Source organism: Falco rusticolus, chromosome 18 (genome assembly GCF_015220075.1).
Source record: "Falco rusticolus isolate bFalRus1 chromosome 18, bFalRus1.pri, whole genome shotgun sequence".
In the NCBI taxonomy this organism is placed as follows: Eukaryota; Metazoa; Chordata; class Aves; order Falconiformes; family Falconidae; genus Falco; species Falco rusticolus.
This window is the reverse complement of record NC_051204.1, coordinates 4995994-5019563: the sequence shown is the minus strand read 5'-3', so window position 1 is coordinate 5019563 and position 23570 is coordinate 4995994. Positions and strand designations below refer to the sequence as shown.

Here is a 23570-nt window from a genome sequence, read left to right as displayed (position 1 = left end):
GACATCAGCTATACATCAACCTGGCTGATGCCTTTGATTATTTGGACAGCTCTTGGCATGATGAATCGTTGGGATTGATCTGTCTTTTCTTCACGTTCACTCCTTGCCCTGTTTCTCCCAACTCTCTCTGCTCTTCAACCACAAATCCTTTAAAGGTTAGCACCTTGCAGGGTGTCCCACTTAAACAACTCCAGCGTCTAAAACATGGCACTGAGGAGTCTGTACGCTGTGATATAGTTTCTTGGAGAGAAAGACTGCGGTGGGATGGCACAGAAGGGCAGGTAGCTCTGAGCTGGCCATGGGGAGAGGTGACAACCAGGGGGGACAGCTCCGTCACAGCACTGCCATCTCGGTGATCCATGTTGCATGACTGCTTCAGAAAGGGGCAAGAGATGAGCACGTCTCAACTAACCCTGGTGCACATTGCAGCCCGGGGAGGCTAAAGCATAAAATGCTTTCTGGGAACCTTTCCCCTCCTCTGCTTTGCAGTAATTATCCCTTGCAGCATTTGGTAATTGCTAGATATCTGTTCATGTCAGGATGCTGCAGTGGTGGGCCTGACAATGGTGCACCTGTGGTTACCGTCCTGCATCTCCCCATGACATCTCCTCATGGGTTTGTGGTCCAGGTCCCGGTGAGGAGCTGTGCAGCCAGCATCCCCCAGCAGCATGCGAACCCTCCCTCCCAGGGACTTGCCAGGATTTGCTGCCTAATGCAGTTTGCTGTGTTGTCTCGAAGACACTACCCCTGTGACCCTGTCAGCAGTGTAAATAGAGCTGGGCAGAGTCTCTTAAATGTCTCTCTGATGGATGAGTCCCACAGCGGATTTTGGACTGTCCTCTAAAAGAGGAACTGCTTGTACTGGAGGAGTCAGAGATGCTGATGGGCATTTTTGACTGCATTCTACGAGCTTTTGGCCTTGCTTTTTGTTGAACTCTGTTATACATCCATGGGCTTTGTTCCAGCTGGGCTTTCCAGGGCCATCCTGTAGCAGACAGCTTCCAATGCCTGCTTTACTCATTCACTGAGTTTTTCCCTGGTGCAAGTGCTCTGGCGAGCTCTCTGACACTGCCCCAGTTGCTAAAACCTGACCGAAATGCTGCAGGTGGTGCTCGAATGCATCACGCAGCCTCCAGCAATCAAGGCTGGTGGAACCTATGTCCCTCCATCCCGCACCCCCAGTAGACAGTGTTGCTCCCGGGGCTACATCCCTGCTCTTGTGGCAGTCCTGTGGCAAACCTTACATGTTTTATAAGCTGTGGCACCCCTTAGCTGGGAGCACTTTTGGCTGCAGGCTGTCTGGGAGGCGCTGGGTACCAGCATCCTGCAGGATGCGCAGTGGGGCTCAGAGGTACTGTGGAGCAAAGTCCGGGAGCCCCCTCACCAGTGCATCTCCCCCATCCAGTTCTCCAGGACTGCACTCCGCAGTGCCGGAGCGTGGGGATGCACGGAAGGAAGATGCTGTTTACCTGCTGTGCTGGCTCGGTGCTGGGAACCGTCTCCCTGGGCACGCCAGCCAGCACAGCCTGTCTCTTTGCATCGCTTTGAACTCTTATCTGTGGCGTCTCCGGATTTTCGCTGGAGCAGACGGTTGAGCCCCATGCGGGTCCTGATAACCTTTCTCTTGTTCATTAAGGGCCCACTTAGTGCTCTGTGGGACTGAAGTGAGACAGTCTGGAAGAGAGAAGCAGCCCAGGGCTTTTAGCCTGGGTAATGCAAAACTTCATCAATAATCTTCCAAACGCAAACCCAGAACTTAAATACAACCCTAGCGCTCCCCAAACTACCCCCAAAGAAAGAAAAACTTGCAAGGTTAAGACAGAGCATCTCCTTGTGAGCTGTTGTGCTTGGGGAGGGTGAGTTTGCCCAGCTGTGTCCTTAACAGCACTTCGTGTGTATGGGCAAATTAACTCTTTGGGGCAAGGACTGTGCGCTGGGGGTGATGGATGAGATGGTCCTTCCTTGCTCCTGACTGCTGCTGAAGTTTTGGGTGTGCTGGTGGCAACAGCACGCTGCTGAGGGCCAGCGGAGAGCCACCGGGGCTGGCAGCTGGGGCAGGCTGCAGGGCTACGGGCTCGCACGGGGGTGTTGGTGAAGCAAGTGCCCAATTATTTGGTTTGGCGTTTCAGCAGCAGCACACAAATCTACCTGACCTGGCTTGAGCACGTGTGCTTGGGCACGGGCTCCCTCTGCCCTCTCGGTGTCTCTGGAGGCAGTTGAGATCTATGGGGTCCCCAACATTCCCACCCCAGGGCTGGGGGGAGCCAGGACCTATGTATCCCCCTCTCGAGTGACTTGTGATTTTCAGCCCAAAGGGAGCTGAGCCAGAGGCGGAGGGGAGGGAAACACCCCTTAAAAATTGTCGAGGTAATGGAAACAACCTTAAACTATCATATTTCAAGCATAACGCCATAATAAAAGTAACAGGATAATGATTTTTTTCAGTCCAGATATTAGAGGCCCAGATATTGATTGGTTGTTTCCCTTGTCGTTCTCGCCTCTGATGGAACTGCATTTTTTGACAGAGAGTGCAATAAAATGTACAGTTTCCAATTTGAGAGCCCTATAAATGTCATCTCTACATGCACGGTTACAAATTCTTCATGATGTTCCTCTCCCTCCCCTCAACACCAAGAGGGTCCTCAGGGATGGAGGAACACACACCGTCTCCCTTCCTGGAGGAGAAAGTTTGCGGTGAACCCATCCCAGCTCAGTTACGTGCCGTAAAGATGGAAAGATGCTTCATTCCCGTGGGAGAGCTCTCTTGGAGTTAGAAGGACTGAGGTTACTGAGTTAATATATCTTTGTAGTTTTCAGATTTATAGATTCTGGGGCAAATCAGCAAACTTGTCACAGCCCCTGGTTGTTTGGAGTTGAGCTGTCAGAAGCTTCCAGTTTGACTCTGCTGGGCAGGATTTTTTTTTTTATCTTTTTCCTATGAGAACTTGGTACCTTTTGGGCAAAGGTCTAAAGAAAAACTCAAAATTTACAGGAGTGTTGAGGGAGAAATGCAGGGTGCTGGTATCTGAAGTTGCATGAATAACATGGTGGCATACAAGGTTATGTGAGCCCTTTTTGCTCCGTGCTCATATTTTTAGGGTTCAGTTTGTTTAATGCCTTGATTGTCCGCCCTGTCTGGGTTTCCTCCTTGATTTAGAAAGCCGGGATTTTCAAAGGAGGTTAAAAAAGGGAGTGCTCACGTCATAAGAGATAAGGTATCTCCTGTGGAGACAAACCCTTTGCATCTTACCTCAGATAGGTTTCAGGAGGATGCAGCCCAAGTCCTCTTGCTTTTTAGGGTCAGCAGAAACGCCTACGCTAAAGACTCTGCACGCCCCCGAGATGGAGAGAAGAGGGAGCAAAGCTGCCCAGCCAGGTCAGGCAGGGTAAGGGGTGGCTGGAGGCAGGTCTGGGTGCAGAGGGACTGACCAGCGCCGATACATCCCTCCTTGAAGGCTGTTATTTGCCTTTTTTTACTTTAAACCCCTGAAGAAATTCAGGGCTGGAAAAGGGGGTGGCTTGCAGGTGCCTCAAGTGAAGTAACCGAAAGTGGGGGAAGGCAGAGCAGCCTGATGAATGTGCTGTTCCTCCACTGCAAAAATAACAATAATCAGTTTTATATAAATCTCTTTTCCACAAAGAGACTTGAAACCACCAGCACTGTCCCCAAGGTGCAGGGGGGTACCCCGGTATGGGTAATGAGGGCAGTCACCTTCCATGAGATACGCTCGCGCTGTGACCTTCCGTTAGGTTTAATGCAACCTTTTTATTTATTTCCAATAACTCTCCAATCAGTCAGCACTCTGCCAGGTTTCCTCTAACCTCAGATCACAGGCTCATAACTGGTTTTGGGGCTTTTATTGGTCTCTGAGGTAGCCAGAGCCATTAAGCTCAGTGTTTTGATTTGATGAGAGACGTTTCAAGAGTCTCAGTGTCTCTCTCACCTTTGCCTAAACATTTCAGCCCCGTCTCTGTGCCGGGAATTGGGATTGCAGAGCCCAGCCCTGCCATTCCTCAGCTGCCCCTCTGCCAGGCAGGAATTGTCAGTATTAATATTCAAGGGGTGCAGAACTGGCACTGAAAGTTGCCCTTTTCTCCCCATTTTTGTAGAGCAGGTTGCACGTGGCTAATGCCAAATCCCTAATGGGAACCTTTACCCAGTGGGGTGCTGGGGGTTGGGTTAAGGTCTGAATGTCACCCCTGGGTCCTGAGCCCCCGAGCTAGCCTGGATTTGTAGCCAAGGACACATCTGATTAACCACATTTGGTGCTTTTTATAATAAACTCCTGATCTATAGCGTCCTGGATTTATCACTTAGTGGGTATCCGAGATGTAATAAGAAGCAGCTTCTTTTTTGGACCCGGCATTCTTTATACAGCCCTGTCACTTTCTCGTATTTCCAGAGGTGGGATACAGCCAACACGATCAATACTTTATTTTATCTCCTTTTACCAATAATTTTTTTAATCATAGTGTGTTTCTCTCATCCCCCACCTTTGGATAAATAATTACAGTGAAGCAGTGCCGCGTTCAGCACTTTTTAGAAAAGTCTGCAGAGGAAAAGCGATGAAGCCAGGAGTGGGGAAGGGCAGGAGCGTGCCGGGCTGTTCGCCTGCTGAGCATCCCCATCCCGAGCCAAACTGGGGGCACGAAGGTACAGCTGCCCCGAAAGCTGTGCCAAAGTGTGCTGTCCCTGATGGCCGGGGGTCACCGGACCCCCAGAGTCCATCCAGGAAGGGGCTGGAAGCGGGCTGCCACCCCTGCCAGCCGTGGGGTGGGCTGAGGGAAATGGGACTGGGGAGCTGGGAAGGGTGGACTCGGCCAGTATGACCTGTAGGACGTCAGACTGGGAGCTGAGAGAGCCCAGTTTTACCTCCAGGTCTTGTTTTAGTGCCTCTTTGACTTTGCCCAAATGTATTTCCTCGCCAACCCGCTCCTTTCCAGGCTTTTTAGGGTAAAAAGCTTCGGGGTTAGGACAAGGTCTCTGAAAATTATTTTTCTGGGGGCTGTAGCCACCCCCCCATCTTCCAGCCCACTTTGTGCTCCTGGGCATCGCCCGCAGCCAAGGGGCTCCCCCAGGACTGGGGCTGCCTGGGGGTGCTCGGGTGACCTCGGGGGGCGGGGGGTGGGTGGGTTCAGCATAACCCCCCCGGGGGGAGGGCACACTGGGCCGGGGGGTCCCACCTGGCCCCCAGCGGGGCTCAGCCCTGCTGCTGCTGCTCTCCCAGGGCCGGGGCTGGACCACGATGCTCTCGGCTCCCGGCTTCAATCCTGGGCTTCTGCTGCTTCCTTGTGGCGAATCCCAGGAACGACACGGTCCTTCCCCGCCCCCCCCGGCCCGCAGCCCCCTCCTCCCCCAGCCCTGCCCGGGCACGGCGGCCCCAGCCCCCGGGACACCCCCCGCCTCAAGTATCTCCTGGGTACCAGGTCCAGGTGGAGGGGGGCTGCAGCCCCTGCCTCCAGGTTGGGGTCCCCCCGCCCCTGCAGCCACAGGAGAGAAGTGCTTCACCCCTGTCCATCCCCGCGCTGACCTTTGCTGGGTCCTTTATAAGTCAAAGTGGGATTTCTGTCTGGGAGCCCTTCCCGGAGACCGTAAATATGCCAAAGAAGCTGATGGAAGCTCTTGATTTTAGTCATATGTGTTTTTAAAGACCTGAAATGTAACCCTGATGTCAAGACGGGAATTCACAGAATATTTATGGTGTAAGGCTTTTTTTTCTCCCTTCCTTTTCTCCCTAATTTTAGTGTTCTTGCTGCTCAGGATTAAATGTGGGCTTCCCCCTCTGCCTGACACCCCCTGCGACAACCCCCCTCTCTGCTCCCCAAAATGGGGGGTATTGCCCTGGACTGCCCTACTCCTGCCACAGCCCTCGGGGCTGGCACATGTCCCCTTCCCTGCAGAGACCCCAGTGAAGTGCCCAGTGGGGACAAGGAGAAGGGGTGGCTGGGCAGGAGGAGCCCCGCTGGGGTCTGCAGTCCGGGGTCCTGCCCAGAGCCGGGTGGAGGGGAAGGATTTCTTCACATGTCTCAAGCAATGCTAATCCTGTTTATACATCGCCGGGTGATGCTTCATCCTCCCGGTGTGACACCCTTGATTCATGTTCAGCTCATGAACCGCCCCAGCCCTCAGATCCATCCCTCCGCTCGTGGCTGGAGGAAGAAGAGGACGGGATCGGTGAGGGCGGCAGCCAGGGTCTGCCGGCGGGGCTCAGCACCCCCAGGCAGATGGTCGTGCAGGGGAGAGCTACCCTGGTGGCTCTGGGCTGGCTCTCCCAGGTGCTCTTTTCCATGGGGAGATTAGGGAGCACAGCGCAGCCAGGAGGGATGGGGAGTGGGTGACCCCCCGCCGCCCTACTCCGCTTGCTCGCTCCAGGGCTGCAGGGTGAAAGCTGAAAGTTGAAGAGTACAAAACCATCAACCCCTGGCTCTCAGCTTGTGATGGGAAATGAAAATATTTGGATAAGCCGTGATACGGAGCTGCTGCTATTTACAAACCTTGATCCTGTGGCCTGCACATCAAAAGGCCTTCTTTTATAAAGCGCTCTCTGCTCTCCCGGCTCCGTTTTCAGGCTGTCAAGGGCATTATTTGATGTTCCTCTTTTGTTTGTTTACATTAATTAAGATGGGCAAATCCATCACTGTGACTTTCTCCCTCCGTGGCGGCGGGGCGAGAGCGGCCGGGGCACACGCCTGCTGCAGGTGTTCGGCGGGTTTTGTTGGGCGGATGATAAAACACACATTTGTTCTCCAGGTCGTGTGGACAGACTGACAGTTTCCCGATAAAAGCCCCCCACCCCCTCCCCCTGCTGCCCCGACACCCACCCCGCCCCACGGTGACAAATGATTTTCTTATCTGGAACAAGGAAAAGCAGTGGCCAAGTTTCATCTCCGCTTCCCGCCCGGATGCTGGGGGCAGCGGGGTGATGCGGCCGCGCTCAGCTCTGCCCGCCGTGCTGGGGTGGATGGAGTAAATTTAAGGAGAGCGTGTAACCGGCTTGGTGCGGGGCCCTCGCTCTGCTCCCCGGCTCCGTGCGCCGTCACTGATGTAAGGGGCAAGGACCGCCAAATTCCCTCCCTGTTTTGCCCCATTGCGGGTTTTGTTGCCTCCAGCATCCCCATCACCTGGCGGCGTGGCTGGCACCTCGCTGTGCCAGGCAGCGCTTGCCACATCCCCACGGCGGGTCGGCCTCGGGGACAGCTTTGCCTTCGGAAGTGCCCAAAATGGGAAAATCCGTGAAATCCAAGGCTGGCCCCAGCTCCTGCCCTTGGCACCATCTTGTAAGGGGAAGGTTGTGAAGCGCTGACGTTCCCACTGCTCCCAGCCCTCATGCCTCTGCCCAGGTGCTGTGTCAGGAGTTCCTCAGGTCCCCTGAGTGCGTGGGAATGGTGAGACTGGGGCTGCCCCCAGTGTGCGACTGGGACTGTCCCCTGTGTTGGGGCTGGAGCTGCCCCCAGTGTGGGACTGGGACTGCCACCAGTGCGGGACTAGGGTTGCCACCAGTGCAGGCTGGAGGGTGACAGGCTCACGACAGTGGCAAAGTGATTCACACCATTGCTGAGCTGGACCAGTACAAGCAAAGTGGAAATTTCACTCAGATTAGTTGGCAGCTGAGAGGCGGCACGGTGTGACGAACTTTGCATGTGACAGCTTCGTCCTCCCAGTGACTCCCCTCTTGTCCAGTACAGTTGTCTGAACTGGGGTGGAGGCTGTGCAGGGCGATGCCCAGATCCTGGAGCAGCAAACACCCCTGCCCTTCTTGCGTGCGATCCATTGCCATCGCAATTCAATGCTTCCTAAAAATGCGTCCCACCTTTGTAATCTTCCAGGTGTCTTGCTTTAATGCACATTCTTGATTTTTTATTAAATACACTGGCTTTCTAGAATCGGTTCACAGGGATGAACCATGCTGATACTGGAATTTTAGGCAGGGGACTCCGGAGCCCAGAACCTTTCCAAGAGGAAGCAGCTTCCTTTTTTTCCCTGTTTTTTTTCCCTCGTTTTGAAGGAGATAACTGGCACTTCATTTATCTGTGCGTTTGTTATGACTCTGGGCTAACAGATACCACACTTAGCAAACTCTCACTCCTCACTAATGGAAGATACGTTAATCTAATTGCCCCGTATCACCCAACACCGGAGCCTCGAGCATCCTCCTCCCACGGCAGCGCAGCTCTTCCTCCGCCGGAGCAAGCCGCCGGCTCGCGGGGATGCTTCCCCGTTTCCCAATTCCTGCATGGCTCCATGCCCAGCCAAGCCGGGACTGCAGGAGCTGGGAACCTGGGAGGACTCACAGACACCAGATTTACTTGTGTCAGCCTCGCCTCGGGGTGCCAGACCCCGGAAAGGGTTGGGGAGTGGGAAACACAAAGGGGGGGGTTAAACCACAGTGGTCGGGAGGTGGAAGTTGCTGGAATAACAGCGCTGGGTTGGGAAAAATGAGGTGTGAAATCCCGGGTCATGCCTGCTGCAATAAGCCCTGTCTCTTTGGTCCTCAGCGTGGGGAGGGTGCAGGAAAGTGATGCAGCCCATCGTGGGTTTTGGGGGTCTCTGGCTCAGCCGGTGGCCGTGCCGAGGCTGGATCCAGCACAAGCGGTGCCAAGGGGCTATGGATGCAGGATGCTCCCCCCCGGGAAGCCAGCCCTGCCCAGCCCCGGGTGCTGAGCCACCCCACGCCTCACCGGATGCTGCAGGGTTTGTCGCAAGGCCATTGAGGAGTTCAGATGGATGTGTTTAAAAAAATCCAGATATTGCCTTTAAAAATGAAGTTTTAAGAGAATTGTTAAGACTCAAAAATAAAAAATACACAACCCTGAAACTTGTTGCTTGCCAAAAGTCTTAAGCAAGGCACTGGAGAGTCCCATTAGTCCCAGGATTTCTGAAAGGTCCTAAACCAGGCTTGACAACACAGAGGCTCAGGGAGAATACTTTTTTTAATTTGATATATGGCAGCAACTTAGTTCACATTCTCACGCAGAGCCAAAATCTGGAAGGTTGAGAAAGGCAACCGCTGGTTTCGTTCAAAGTTTAGAAGAGGAGACAAGGTTTGGGAGGATGAGATCTGGCAACTAGAAGGATGTGATAACTGGGAACCACAAACCCCATCCCATCCCTACTGATAATACTCCCTTTGTTAAATAAATCAGCTTTAAATTTAATAGGATTTGATTTTTTTCTCCTCGTATATCCATCAAGTTAAAAGTAAATTTATTTTACCAATAAAATTTGAAGTTCTTTTTGTATATCTTTATTTGATTTTCAGTCTCAGGCCATATAGTGTTAACATTAGCTGTGAATAAAAGTTAATAATCACTTCCTAAAACTGCATCATTCACCATTTTGTAACATAATACAAAATTTAAGTACCCAAATAAATGTTTGTTAAGCTACATAATGACCGAAATATTTTTGCATAGAAATAGTGTGCTCTGCTGGTTAGCTAAGAGAAATGTTAAATTTACCATAAAAGCGAACTTTATCAACATGTTTTAATGGTTACCAGCTTTCCTTAAGAAAGTGAATAAAAAGTACAAATGCAAAACAACATTAAAATGGATGATTTCAATCAAGACGTCTTGCTCGATGATTTAAATCATCACGAAAATTGACGATTTAAATCACTTTGAGTTAAATCAACCCACCCAGGGCTCTGGTTCCTGCATCTCTGCTGGGACCGCGCCACCCAGAAAGCTTCTTTCATCACTTGGGCTCCTGCCCGCGGGAGCCCGAGGCTTTAAAAGGAAACATCTTTGTCCTGGACCAGCGCAAAGCAGGATCCTCTAATGAGCTCCAGACGCTCCCCATGCCCTCGCCGTGTCTCCTCGCGGAGTTGCACCGGGAGCAATGAAGTTGAGTTAAGTCTTGGGAATGGCAAGGGGGACTTGGGGGGAAAGAATTATCCCCATCACCTGCCTCCGGCTGTGCACCCCAGGCACCCTTTGTACTCCATGGGGAGAAAGTGCCTATTTCTGGCCCCAATTGCAGCAGAGAGCTGAGGGAATTAGCCACAAGGTCTGCAGATGGATGCCAGGCTGGGCTGCTAACGGCGGTGGCTGGCTTAGGGGTGGGAAAGCAGCCCAGCTCCCAAAGCCCCGCTCTCTGGCTGAGATGAGGAGGCGCTCAGAAATTTCTCAAGCTTTTTTAATTTTGCAGAGTTTGCATCTTATATAAAAAAAAAAAAAAACCACCAAAAAAAAACTCAGACAAAAACCCAGAGCATCTAGTCAAAAGCTCTTTCTCAGGGAAGGGTTCCTCAGTCCTGGTGGTCCCAGCCCTAGGTCCTGGAATGCTGTGGGGACAATGTGGTTGTACTGGGCTCCCGCTCCACCTATCTTGTGTCTGCATCAGGCCCCTCTTCCTGGTCCATCTCCTCAAATACACGTGTTGAATTGTGGCTGCGGACTGACAAGGTACTAAAACCCAGTGTGAGGCACTTAGGACCAAGCAACAGCATGTGGGACAAAGGCTTCTGTATCCATCGCCTTGCCTGAGTCAAGTCTGCTCAGAAAGAATCCTGAGGTTGAGCACAGTCTGAAATTCCTTTGACGGCACTGGAGATCATCTCTCCTGTCTGGTGGTGGCTCCCAGAGCATCCCTGTCCCCATCTCCTCACAGCTGCCCTCCTGTCCTGCAAAACAGTCGGTACCTCCTTGCAAGGGGGGTCCTGGCCCGCTCAGACTGGGGGTGATGCATTAGAAAAGGCAGCACGTTTAGGGGGGAAAAAAAAACAACACTAAACCTGCTGCCTTCTGCAGATCCTCACTGGATCTGCATGGAAGGGAGCCGGAGTGCGACAGCACCATGTCCCGAGGGGCCGGGGGGACCCTGAGGTGTCGGTCCAGGAGAAGGAGCCGTCAAATGCCAGCTTGTGTTTCCATGAGGCTTTGCTGGTGGTTTTGTTTTTTTCTAAACAATATATCTGTATCCAGATTGGCAGTTGCTCTAGCACATTCATTTTGTAGAAAGGCATCCCTAAATGGGAAGAGAATAATTTATACTGACATAAAGCACCTTTATTTGGATATAACTATCTACATTAAGGAGGTTGGATTGCTCTCACCGTATCAGTATGGTGTAGTTGAAGCTCTATTACTCGTATATAAGCTATTCCTGGCTCTGCTCCTGATTTATTTGACTAGCAGAGCTAGGCTGGGTGTGTCTAGATTCATGTTGTGTTGATATCAGAAAATCAACGTTTCTTTCGTAATCCAAGGTATGTGATGTAAATCAAGAGGGCTCCAGGGAAGGCAGGGGCATTTTATCAGTGTAAAACGAGAGGAGAAGTGAGCCCAAGGGGAGGATTTACCAAAGAACATGCTTTTATCATTTTACGACCTGTTGATTTTACTTTTCTAACAATTACTCAGAAGTAGGAAGCAAGGAAAAAATAGGCTTGAGCCTAGATGAAAGGGAAGTAGGAGAACCAGGCTACTTGTTTGAAATGTAAGAGTTTAATAAGTATGGGAAGGGCGGCTTCCTCCCACTCGCTGCCTCCAGCCCTGGTAAAGACCTTTCTTATCGTTGCAGGAGTGGCACAGCATCATCACAGCAATTTCCAGAGTCAAACCTGGACCTTTAAACCATGTTTAAAGCTGTTACTGGGTTTCTCTCCTGTAACTGTAGAGCTCAGGAATTTGGTTTGCCTTTGGTTTAATGGGATGCGGTCCTAACCCACAGCCATCGCACCCAGTAGCAAAAGACATTTGCAGGGGGCTCCGTGCCATGGGCTCACCGTGGTGCTCCCCGACACTGAGGGGTGTCACCAGCACACCCCAGCAGCGTGGCGCAGAGGTGCAAGGGCTGCGGTGCTGGGCAGCTTTTGCCGAGGAACGGACCCGCCGTGGTGCCTCAACTTGCTTTTGAGATGAGACAAACTAGTGGATGATTTGTAAATAGCAGTTTGGACTAATTACCTGCAAAATTCGTTTTTGAAGAGTGACGCTGGGTTTGAATGATGGAATAATGATCCCACTTAGTGCTTCAGTGGGGTTTCAGGCTTGGGAACACTGCGCAAATAGCAGCTAATGATGCTGTTGGCATCCGCAGCCAGGTAAAGGTGGACTGCCTGCTTTCTAGAGAAATGCTGCCAAGAGTTTGGGTTAAATATACCTAAAATAAACTAATTTGATTCCTCAAGACTTCTCGTTAGCTTCTTAGCTTGCTGCAGACAGGAAAGCCAGACTAAAGCTGGCTAACGTGGCTCAGCTCACCAGGGTACCCTTGCTGGCACAGCCAGCTGCCCCCAGTCCATCCCAGCCGGGCAGGATCGGGCAGGAGTGCCCATGCAGGCAGGCTCAGGACAGGGTTTAGGCTGTTCCACTGCCCGGTCTGGGTGTGCAGACCCAAACCTGTGACTCAGAACTTGTCACCAACCATCTGCCAGTAGGTGTCGGCTGCCTGCTCCTGCCTCCAGAGCCTGTTGCGTGCACCGCCCCTACTCCAGGTCTCTAAATCTCTCTCTGCCATTTCCATGCTTGGCATGGAGTGACTGGCCACAGGAGGGGCGTCTCGCAGGGATGGTATCCAGGAGGAATAAATGTGTTTGTAATTGGGGAACAGCTCCTGCCGGTTTTCTTGGGATGACCACATTAAACACTGAATACTGTGAATTCAGGAGGAGACAGCAAAATGGCTCTGCCTGAGCTGGTATTCAATGACTAGGGAGAATGTGGTGGCATGTTACTGTCAGGCTTAGCGAGATGGAAAAATACCCGTAGGGGACGGCGCAGGGGGAAGCAGCGCACTTGTGCGCTCGCTGTACCCACGTCGGCTGCGCTTCTCCATGTGCAGATGCATCCCCAGCACAGGGGAGGCTGCAGCTTCCAGTGCCCGCCCTGAGGTCTGTGATGTCTCTTTATCCCGTGAGCCAGGCACCTTCCCAAGGGTGGGAACAGGCCCAGGTGTGCTGAGACCCTTGGCTGGTTTTATTCTTTCTCTGGGATTTGCTCCCTCGCCCTGTCCCCCGCGACAGGATGGCTTCTGTCTGCCTTACCCCTTGCACGAGCGGCCTTGCACTGACCCCTTCTCTATACCTTTGTACTGGACTCGCACTGGTTTTGGTTTGCGTGAGACCAGGAGGGATGAGCACAGCACGTTTGGGCTGTGGATTTCGTCGTGCCCCTCCTGCTCCCCTCCCAGGTGGATGCCGGCTGCCAGCATCCCTCTCCCCACCCCCGCCGGCCCTGTTCATTTTATACACAAATTGAGGTCTCAGGGGAAAGTTGTTCTTCATGTGAAACACAGCTCTACAGTTACAGGAGAGAAACCAAGTAACAACGAAAACCCTCAGGGAAATCATTTAATATTTCCAGCCTTCTCACATGGGTTCTTGACACTTGGGTCTGTGGAGGGGAAAAACTGATTTATGCCGTCAGTCGTTAGACAATGTGGAGGTGAGGTCAGGCGCGGGCATTCCTCATCTCTTCCCTGGCGCTCCGAGATCCCTTGGGCAAGGTGGAATCAAAGCATTTCAAATGGTAGAGGTCATGAGAGCGACACTGTAAGAGGTAAAAGAGCACAGCCTCCTGCCTCCTACAGAATGGCTGACACCTATATATCTTCATATTGCCATTGTTTCCACTTGAAAAATTGCACATCGTTTGTTTTACTTTTTCCTAACCCTCCTCTCTCTTTAAATCCTCTCGATTTTCCACGGTGATCTATAGGAATCGTTTGTGTCAAGGCTGATGATTATGTGGTACAGAATTTTTATAGGAATAAAAGGCCTAAGCCGTGAGATGGGCTTTAGCCAACAGGTGCCTGGTCTTTTCGCAGCCTCACCGAGACCCTGTAAATTAAAATCACATCTGCCCGTTGGGAGTTTTCCTGTGCTGATTTGTGGCTGCAGCGAGGGGCTGGGGTCAAGCAGCTCTCGGGCATGGTGTCACGATACCGGATGGCAGAGCGTGGCGGGGACGTACCGCGGGATGCCGAAACATGATGCGGTTTGGCCCCTCAAAGCCAACATCCCCCTCGGAGCCCCAGCAGATGTCCCAGCAACCTGAGATGCTGCTGTGGGCACCGAGAGTTTGCGTTTGCTGCTTGGGTCCCTTCTGCCTGGGGTTCCTATCTCTGGCTGTTCCTGGTGTTCCCTTCGTCCTCATCATTTGTTCCCAGCAGGGAAGGTCATGGGTGAAAGATGTGGAAGGACCCTGGTCATGGAGGATGTGGGAGGGCCCAGATGTGCCGTACTTGGTGTCTTCTGGGGACACCACAACTTTGTGACAGCTCCGCAGAGCAGCTGAGCCCTTTCAGGTGTCTGTTTGGGGAGAAAGGCCAAGAGGGATTTCTGAGATCGGACCCAAACTGCTGTGCTCGTGTCTGGACTGACATCCTACCACAGTGCAGCGTGGGCGTGACAACGGTCCAAAACTCCCGAGAAAATTCAAGATGGTGAAATGTTTCTACAGGGAAACTCCTTGGTAGGAAATTTGCTTCTGTTGGGAATTAGGAGAAATGGATATTGCAAATCCCTTGGATCTCGGTGTTCGCTCCTGTTAGCTTCACAAGTGAGTGTGTAATGAAGGCGGAGGATGGCTGAGCCACCTTCCTTCTGGCAGAAGGAGCAAGCGCTGCTCAGCTGCACCCTGCATCGATAACCATGGTGCCTTCACCTGGGGAGCAGCAGGGAGGAGAAGGTTGCAGCCTGCGCACACAGCAGCAGGGCTGCGTCCCCTGCCACCGCCAGGGTCCCCCCAGCGCCACATCCCATCCCCGCTCTCCCACCCCTTTGCTTTTAGCTCACCGCCGAGGAGAGGAGAAGGGTCTCTAAAGCCCCCCTGAAGGTGCAGTGAGGGGACACATGTGGCACCGGTCATAGGGACCATCTCTTTGCTCATGCAGATGCGGTGGGGTCCTGGCTCCCGGCCCTGGGTGCAGGTACTGGGGCACGGGGCAGTGGGTCTCCTTTGGGTGCTGTGGGAAAAGCACCTTCTTGTCAAAGTCTTCGTCAGCAGCCCTGCAATAATGAACCCATCAGTGCAATTAACGGATCAGGTCTGCAGCCCCTGCTGAAGCCAGTGGTATTTTCATGCAAAGATCTCAGGATTGAGGCAGTAGTTAATAACTGGATGGTGGTGCCTGTTATCGCATCCCCACGGCTCCCAGCCCCACAAGCCCACCCGGGACCTCTCCTGAGACCTGCTATGGGTCGAAGGGGGATGAGGAAAGATGCTCCCATGCAGGAACCAGCCAGCCTGGCTGCCCTCCCCTGCGCTGGGGCCATTTCGATAAGGCTTCACATGTCAGGCTGGGGTTTCCAAGGTGGTGGTGTAACATCAGTGAGAAGCAAATATTTGGCCAAGTGCACCCTGAGGTAAGCCAGTGTCCGGTGTAACCGCCCCGCGTGCCCATATGTTACTACTTATCCATCAGCCTCCTTGAGTAACGACGTACAGGGCCAGGGCGAGGGTTGGCTTTTGTCAAAGCATATATTTCAGCGGCGTTTAAATAAACTCATCGAGCTGCATGTCTCGTGAACTTTCCTGTCCCATCTGTCTGCGCCGAGCCACCCGTGGAAGGAAATGGATGAGGCCTTCAAACCTCCGCCAGTCCCCGGAAAATGAGCCAGTCCAGTTAACAATAAATGGTGGCCGGTGGGAGCACACATGAGCGGTCTAGTGAAGAAGAAAAGAAAGTTGAGCTTAATGAAGTCCCCGCGCCTGTGTCCCTGCGCGTGGACAGGAAAGGACGGGTGGTTTATAACTGTTTATTGGAGTTAATGGTAATAAATTCCTCACTTGTGATGCATTAACTTTAATGTTTTCATTACGTGATGATTTAGGTTTTCCCTTTTCACATTGTAAATCATGTTGTCCCGGTAGCACAGCAGGTCGAATGTCTGACATAATGTTATGTTTGGGGGAGAGAAATAACAGGGGAATGAGTTACGCAGATTATATATTTATATATTTCATACGTTATGCCTTTTTTTTTTTTTTTTTCAAGGACTTTAAAAAATTGCATCCTCGGGAAACGGGTGGATGGGTGGACGGATGGACCGACAGACCCATCTGAGCAGGGATTTGCGAGATGCTGCTGCCAGGGGCCCGTTTCCATAGCAACTCCCCAAATCCACTTGGTGATGAAGGGGTTTTTTTCCCCTCCCTCTTTGCTGAGTGTGAACCCTTGGCTAATGAGCTGTGCAAATAGATATTGAGATTTAGTGGGTTTTATTTTGCAATTATAGACTTAGTGATTTGGAAGGAAACTTTTGGGCCAAAGGCTCTGCCTCCTCTTTGAGTTTTCTTTCCTTTTTCTTTTTTTTTCCTTTGGCAAAGTTGGTTGAACTTCAAACTTGCTGTTAAATTTTCCAGACAGAATAAATAAAAAAAACCAGCAATAAAAGTTGGAGGCTTTTTTCCACCCTCTTGGGCTAAATCCAAGCCCAGCCTACAGTCAGCTCTTTGCCATCGACTGTCTCTTCTCTTGTTTGCTTATCATCAAAACCACAGTCATGGGCTCCTCTGACAAAACATCCCTGAATCCAGCACCAACTCGGCACCTAACAAAAGTCCATTTGTACAGCCCCTATTTGTTTGTGTTCGGTCATTAATTGCAGCCCAACGAGGACATTAGGGGCAACACAGTTAATTAGGCGCCGTTCAACCCCAGGTGAGAATTGTGGTTTTCTTCAGCGACTTCCATGGATTTTGTGTTCACTCCTGACAAGTCAGCACTTGTCAAAGCCTTCGCCATTGCCTGGGACCAGTTAATCTTGGCTCCCGCTCTCAGCACTGGTCTGTACTGGCTGCTACAAGGGAGCATTTAGCAGTTCCCCGTCTGTCCCGAGGGAAGCTCTGGGTTTAGCTGCAGGTTTTGGATGGCCTCTTTGGATCGGGGTGCCGTGTAGCATCCAAGTGCTCCTGAGCCTGAGGACAACCGATCCCCAAGCTGAACACGGATATTTCACTTGATAATTTCCTCTCCATGATTTGCTGCCATTGATTTTTCACTGCCTCCTGCCTGCTGACTAGCTTTCAGTCTAGGTAGTGATCCTGGGGTGGATGCCTACACTCTGAATTTTGCTTACTAGCCTCTTCTGAAAAGTCAAGCTGAAGCCCAAATAAATCTTCTCTGCCGTGCCTTGCCTTTTCTTCATCTACTTTCTTATTTTCCTCCTCTAAAAAATGCACTGGAATTAGTCTGGCACAAGATGTATTTCATCTGATCCATGTTGACAATTGTTCAGTTCCCCATTTTCTTTGAAACCGTTGCTCATTTTGTTCCCGTCGTTATAAATAATCCCCAGCCATTTCCAGGGCGCTGAAAGGTTTAGTGACATTCCCGAGGCATGGAGGCAAGCGTGCTCGGGGGGCACCAAGGGCCTGGGAGCCACCGAGGAGATGCTCTGTGACCTGGAGCTGGGGAATGAGGAGGCAGAGACCAGGGGCACCACGCTGAAGGACGGTGGCTCGCTTCCCATGATGGCCTTTCTCCTCCTGCTCCATTTGGTCAGGACATCAGGCCATGCCCGTTGTTGGCTGCTTTGCTGGGCTGCAACATCTGCATGGCACCGAAAAGACCCTGCCCAGCTGTGCCCGATGTGTCCAACCTCCATCAGCCGGAGCCTGGAGCCAAGGGCTGAGCTCACTCCTGTCCTCGCACGGGGAACTGGCCCTTGGGGTAGATCTGGCCGGTGTGAGAAAGCAGAGATGTTTTCAAGATCCCCTTGATGCTGGAGAAAGGTAACAGCTGAAACACAGGAAGCGTTATCCTCCCATCAGAGCCCGAGAGCAGCCTGGCTCCCAAGCCGCTCCTTGTTCCTGCATGTATGAAACTTGTGTTGGAATAAACCCAAAAACGCCGCTCGGCAGCAGCTTTAGTGCCACCAGCCCCAGCAGCCACGGCCCGGACCCGTTTGCCACGGCAGCCCTTGGTGGTGGGTGGGATTTCCAAAAGCCTTCCCGAGCCCATCTCGCTTTGAAGGCAGCAGGAGGGGTTGTTTGTCTCTTTCTGATTGTTTTTTCCCTCATTAGCTTCAATGGAAAAAGAGCACAGCCACCACGGAGGGCTTTGGGAAATCACAATTGTGCTCTGGTTTGAAATATATTTGGGTGTTCCCTGTGAAGTCCCCGGGAGCAGAATCTGCTCTTGGCACATTTGAGCTTGGTGAATAAGCTGGAGGATGGGGAATTAGCTGTAACCGTCGTGCCTCCGTGCTCCATCCCTTTGAACAGTCGGTTGATGTGACAGCGTGGGCACCGACGCGGCCCCCGGGCATGTTTGGCTGCAGATACTGTGACATTTTGTGCAGCTGGTGTGCATGACTCAGAAAGCAAAGGGGTGAGAGCTGAAATCCAGAGGCCCTTGAGGACATGGTGGGGACCGGGTGGAACAGTCATGGTGCTTGGCAGCCAAACTCCTAGGGTCTTTGCCCAAAGGATGTGCTTTGGTCAGCAAAACCAGTGGCTCCAATGGTCACCTGGGCTCAGGCTGACGCAGGAGCGAAGCCTTTGAGGCTGAGAGCATCCTTCGGCAGCACCTGAGGGATGCACATCACAGTAAAAGTTGGGGTGCAAGAAAGAGGGGAAAGGAAAGAGCTGGTGCCTGCTCCTGCATCCCTGGGTGTGGGTCTCTGGCTCATTTTCTCCCGCTCCTGAAATGCTGCAGCTTTGTATCCCCTGCAGAAAAGTGGTCTCCAGGATTACAGCGCGGAGCTATTCCCGGTGCCGCCAACGTGCGGCCCTTCTGCGGGAGGCTCCAGATGGAGCGGCGTGGATCATGAATTGGGAAATTCAACTGGGAGTGAGCAGCTCCCTCAGGAGCCAGGCTTGAGAGGATGGAGGAGAGGCCACGAGGGCTTTGAGGTGCTGGTGGCACTGGGAGGTGTCTGGGGAGGGTGAGGGGCTCGTCAGGCTCAGCCACAGAGCACAGGGCAGCGTTGCCAGTACCAGCCACCTGCTGGGCAAAGGGTGGGCTGGGAGAGATGCCGGGGTGGAGGGGACCACTGAGACCATCCAAACACAGCCACAGCCCTGCCATGCCATGCCAGGAATGACCAGAGGGAGACCATGTGTCTGGGAGAGCACAGATGTGCGTGTCTCAGATGAATTTAAGGCTTTTTCTTTCTCTATTTTATAAATGGTGAATGGCTGTTAGTGTTGGAACAGACGATCAGGCGGCAGGCTGGCTTTTCCATCACTTGGAGTCCTAGAAGATGTGGTGAGCCGTGGTTTACCTGCCAGCTGTGTGGTCCTGGGGCAGAAGCGTCTGGCAGAGGCTGCCTGGGTAAATAAACCCTCTGCCCTTGGAAACCCAGGAGCTTTCTGGGGCTGGGCTCCCACCTGGCCTCTCTGGGTCTTCTGGCTGTCCATTAGGATGGTTTAAAGAAATAAAAAAACCCAGGGACTGTCTTTGTAGGTAGATTTAGCTATTTGCTGCTGGCAAAAGCCATCTGGGTTGTTGTTAGGAGCAGGCTGGGGTGTGGGGAGGGGCAGGGACACCCCACGTAGCCCCAGCCCCATCTGCAGGCAGAGCCCCGAGCGCCGCGTCCCCCCCACTCACCCACCTGCACAGATTTAATCTTCTCAGCTCTGCGCCAGCAGGGCTGCATTAGAGAGGCTGCGTGCAACACGCAGGTTACAGCTGTCATCTTCGTGTCACATTCTGTAAAACTTAAAATTTCCAGAGCCCCGTGCAATTGAATCAAGCCCTTGCAACCCCTCCTTAATTGCATTAGTTTGTCTGAGCAGTCACTGAGTATTTAAGAAGAAGGGAGTCTCCTTTCATTCTGATTTTCCTGCTGGGAAAGTGAGGCACGGTGTCTCTTGCAGAGCAGGAGAGATTTGGGCTCCTGACGGTGTTTCAGAGGTGATGCCGCAGAGGTGCCCCGGCCCCAGAAGGCTGCCAGCCCAGCAGATCCTGGGACTCAGGGTCACAAATAACCTGAACCATGGGCTCTACTTAGGTGGAAGATTGATCTCAAAGAGGGCAAAGCACAACTGAAAAGGCAGCAGCTGTCCCAGGGGTCCTGCCTGCTTACAGGCGAGCGCTGAGAAATGATGGGCGAAGCGAGAAGATGTGGGGCTGGAAGAGGTTGTTGCTGGCTCCCATCGCATCTGTCCTGCTTCCCTGCTCCAGTTGCTCTTTGTAGTGTCTGACAGGTCCTTGCACTTCCCTAAATCTCTCCTGACAACCGAGGGACAAGCAGAAAGCACATCCAGAGGAGGACCAGGCTGGCTGGACCACATCCCTGCCTTGGCTCAAGCGACAGCAGCATCTTGCACGCTGGCGATTTCTGCAGCCGGTTTTCTTGGGGGAACAGGGGCAGAGGGAAGCCCCATGCTGATAATGTACTGAAAGTAAATGAAATTAAATAAGCGAAGCAGCACTCGCAGCTCCTGCCTTCCCCCCTGGGTAATTCAATTCGAGCGCTCGCGCTGATGGGATCTCGCCGGGGCTGCCTCTGTCACCCCGCTGGGGCCTGGATTCTTAACGTCTAAATAAAAGTTTCACTCAAGCATTTTTTATGCTCCTGCCAGCGGGATCAGTGAGCTGGTGTTGGGCACATTAATGTAATATTCATACTTGCAGGGTCTCTCTGTGCATCCGGCAGCACTGTCCCATTTTCATAATTATAAATGTCCCATAAAATGACATTTAGATTTGCATTAGCAAGAGGGGTTGGGGCTTGGATTTGAGGAGACAATGTGTCTTTTTACAAAGCAGATGCTCGGTGTCAGTAGAGAAAAGCCTGAGCACGTTTGTGCCAGGCAGGTGCCTTTCACCTGTGCACAGAGGAGGGATGCCAGGCTGGTGCCCTGGGAAGTGGCAGCGCAGGGTCCCACCTCTGAGGGTGCCCAGGGCCACCTGCATCTGAGGAGGGTGCAGGAGCTCCTCCAGACATTAGTCAGCGCCTTCCCCCATCAGGAAAAATCTCCTGGTACTGGTCAGCCTCAGCCCTGAAGGGGAATTCTGGTCCTTTTCAGCATCTTCATTTATTTTCATTGTAAGAAAGATAATCACCCTGATATCCAGTGCGATTTGTAGGAAGGTCTCGATTTCCTCTCAGCTCCTCGACCACTCGAGCACTGAGTTGCACACAGGGAAGGTGAAACCCTGCTCCTTTCCATCCCGCCGGAGCTGCCCTGTTGCATTTCTCAAGAGCAGAGTCAGAAACGAGCTCAACCTGACTCGTACAGCAGAGAAACGTGATTTCCCCGTGTGGGAAGGGGCAATGTCCTCCAGGCATTGCAGGGGGGCAACCCCACAGCACCCCGGGCTTCCTCTACCCTGGATCACCTCGGACAGCTTTGTGCAAGCCAAGGATCTGGTCTTTGAAGGATCCAGTTTCCAGCCAACAGAGGAGACAGACGTAGGGGAGCCTTCCCAGCCACCCAACCTCTGTGTGTCTGTGCCTGCCGCTCGCCCCCAGACCCATTTGCAGAGGACTGATAGCGAGCCCGGAGTTGGCAAACTATAAAACACAAAGATGAAAATAGCCCGTGAACAAGGGGGGTGCCGGGGGGGTGGATTGGGCTGAGAGCTGGATGTGAGTGAGACACGCTAAGAAAACAAGAGAAGCTCTTGGGACCTGGGATTCTGGGAAGTTATTCATACCGAAAAGGCTGCCAAGGCCGGGCACTGGGGAGGTGATTAGTGGCATTTAGTCATTTTTTATTGTGTTTTAGCACAAGTTATGATGACAGGAGCTGAGTAGGAGAGGAGGGGGAGACCTTCTCAGCAGTAAGCCATGCCCTGGGAATATCCTTGCCCTGATGGTTTTGGGGATGAGACGTAGCCATCACCTCATGCAGCAAGTGCCAGAGTCCCCCCACGGCCCAGTGTCCATCCCCCAGCCCGGGGCGAGGTGCTGTGGTCTCAGACCAGACATGGGACAGGGGGATCATGTTTTCCAAGTCCATAAACCTGACCAGATCTTGCCTGCTGCCAAAGGCTCCCAGGGACCCAGCGAGCCTTGGCTGAGGGGCAAAGGGCTGAGCATCCACCCCCAGAGCAGCACCAGCCTCAGCCCACGGAGGATGGCTCTGTGTAGCCGTGTGAAGCACGGTCCTGGTTTCCTTGAGGACTTCTGGGAGTCTGCAGCCAGGCTTGGGAATAGCTGGTGAGATCATGATAGACAGTGATTTTCACCTCCAGTCACTGCTCTGCCTTCCCAGGCTGCTTCTGCAGGGAAAGGGGTTAAAAACGTGCTGAGGGGTGTGTGGGAACAGGGAATCTCAAGGCTTGGCTTTGCTCTGCTCTCTGTAGGACTGGAGGAGACAACACTGAAGCCTGTTCAAGATAGTGGGACCATTCTGAAGCAAGGATACCTGGAGAAGAGGTCCCGAGGTAAGGGCTGACAAGTACATTATAAGATAAGGTTTGGGCATCTCACCTCAGAACTACCAAGAATGCAAGTTTTCAGTTGAAAAACAACCAGGAAAATACATCTTCTCTGCAGATTTGTCTGTAGGCGCCTGCAGAATCTTTCAGGCTTTTCTTAGGCATCCTACACGCAGGGAGGGCACAGCTTTTATTTGTTCTCTTTTGCAGATCATCAAACTGCACAAAGATTAAAACCCAGAAATTGAATTAAGCCACAGCCCAGTCCTCTAAGGCAAGATGTGCCCTTCTAATGAGCAATACCTAATGAGGATAAAATCCCGGTGAAGACAAGGTAGTTCGTAGCATCACACACATTAGCAAGTTGAGATAAGGACTGTGAGTCAGCCTGGGGTTTATCTTGATTTTACTGACTCTTGTGAAAGCTACAAATTATTTCCTCATCACTCAGATTTTATCTTGATTTATTTACTGTATGACAGGTGGTATGAGGCAAGAACAGCCCTTTTTCCTCATGGCCATCAGCTGAGCTGTATAACTGGCCCTGTGCATGTTTTAGCTTGCTCCAATTACAGAGTAAAAGACATTTGCTTAAATCTCAATTAGGGAGGTTTAACCCAAAGCTGTGTTCCCTCCCAGTTAGCAGGACCCAGGGTTACAGCAGCCCAGCCCATCCTGCCTGGGAAGCTGGGGACGGCTTGCAGGGGCTCCAGCCTGGCTGGGCAGGCTGGCTTTCCTTTGCGTCGTTGAGGTTTTGTACCTAAATGTGCTTACCTGAATTTTGTGCCAGAAATCTTCAGGGGTTTGTTTGGAAAAAAATCTTCTTTCCCCTAAATATACACCTGAAGCATATAATGCAATACCTTCTGCTGTCCTTTTCTTTCTAGAGCACAGCTTTTTTGGGTCGGAGTGGCAGAAGCGGTGGTGCGTCCTCAGCAGAAGAGCCTTTTATTACTATGCCAATGAGAAAAGTAAGTGGTGAGATATCTGCCTCCGGTCCCCAGACTGTGGGTGGTGGCTGAGGGCACAGACAGGGCTGGAGAAGAGAAGAGAAGAGGAGAGCCCTTGCTGAAGGACAGGCAGGAGAAACGCATATACCATGGGAAGGCTGTAATTCCCCATCAAGCCTTAACATGCAGCTTCTTGAAAGCTAGATCTCAGTTTGCTTGTTGGGGTTTCCCCCCCCCCAAACACCTTTATAGGTATGGAACAAGAGAAGAGAGACACAGGAACAGAGCTGGGTGTAAATAAAACGATGTACCAAGTTTTCCATTAGCCATCAGCTGGG

The 23570-nt window shown here is 52.2% G+C and overlaps 1 protein-coding gene across 1 annotated transcript in view; it reads left to right on the top strand.

The window, feature by feature from the left end:
• The window catches only part of SKAP1 (src kinase associated phosphoprotein 1), a 155823-nt gene that overhangs the window by 104090 nt on the left and 28163 nt on the right, over nucleotides 1–23570 (top strand). The window contains exons 5-6 of the mRNA XM_037410935.1: nucleotides 22208–22288; nucleotides 23170–23253. Coding sequence (XP_037266832.1) covers nucleotides 22208–22288; nucleotides 23170–23253 — 165 coding nt within the window. The remainder of the gene's footprint in view (nucleotides 1–22207; nucleotides 22289–23169; nucleotides 23254–23570) is intronic.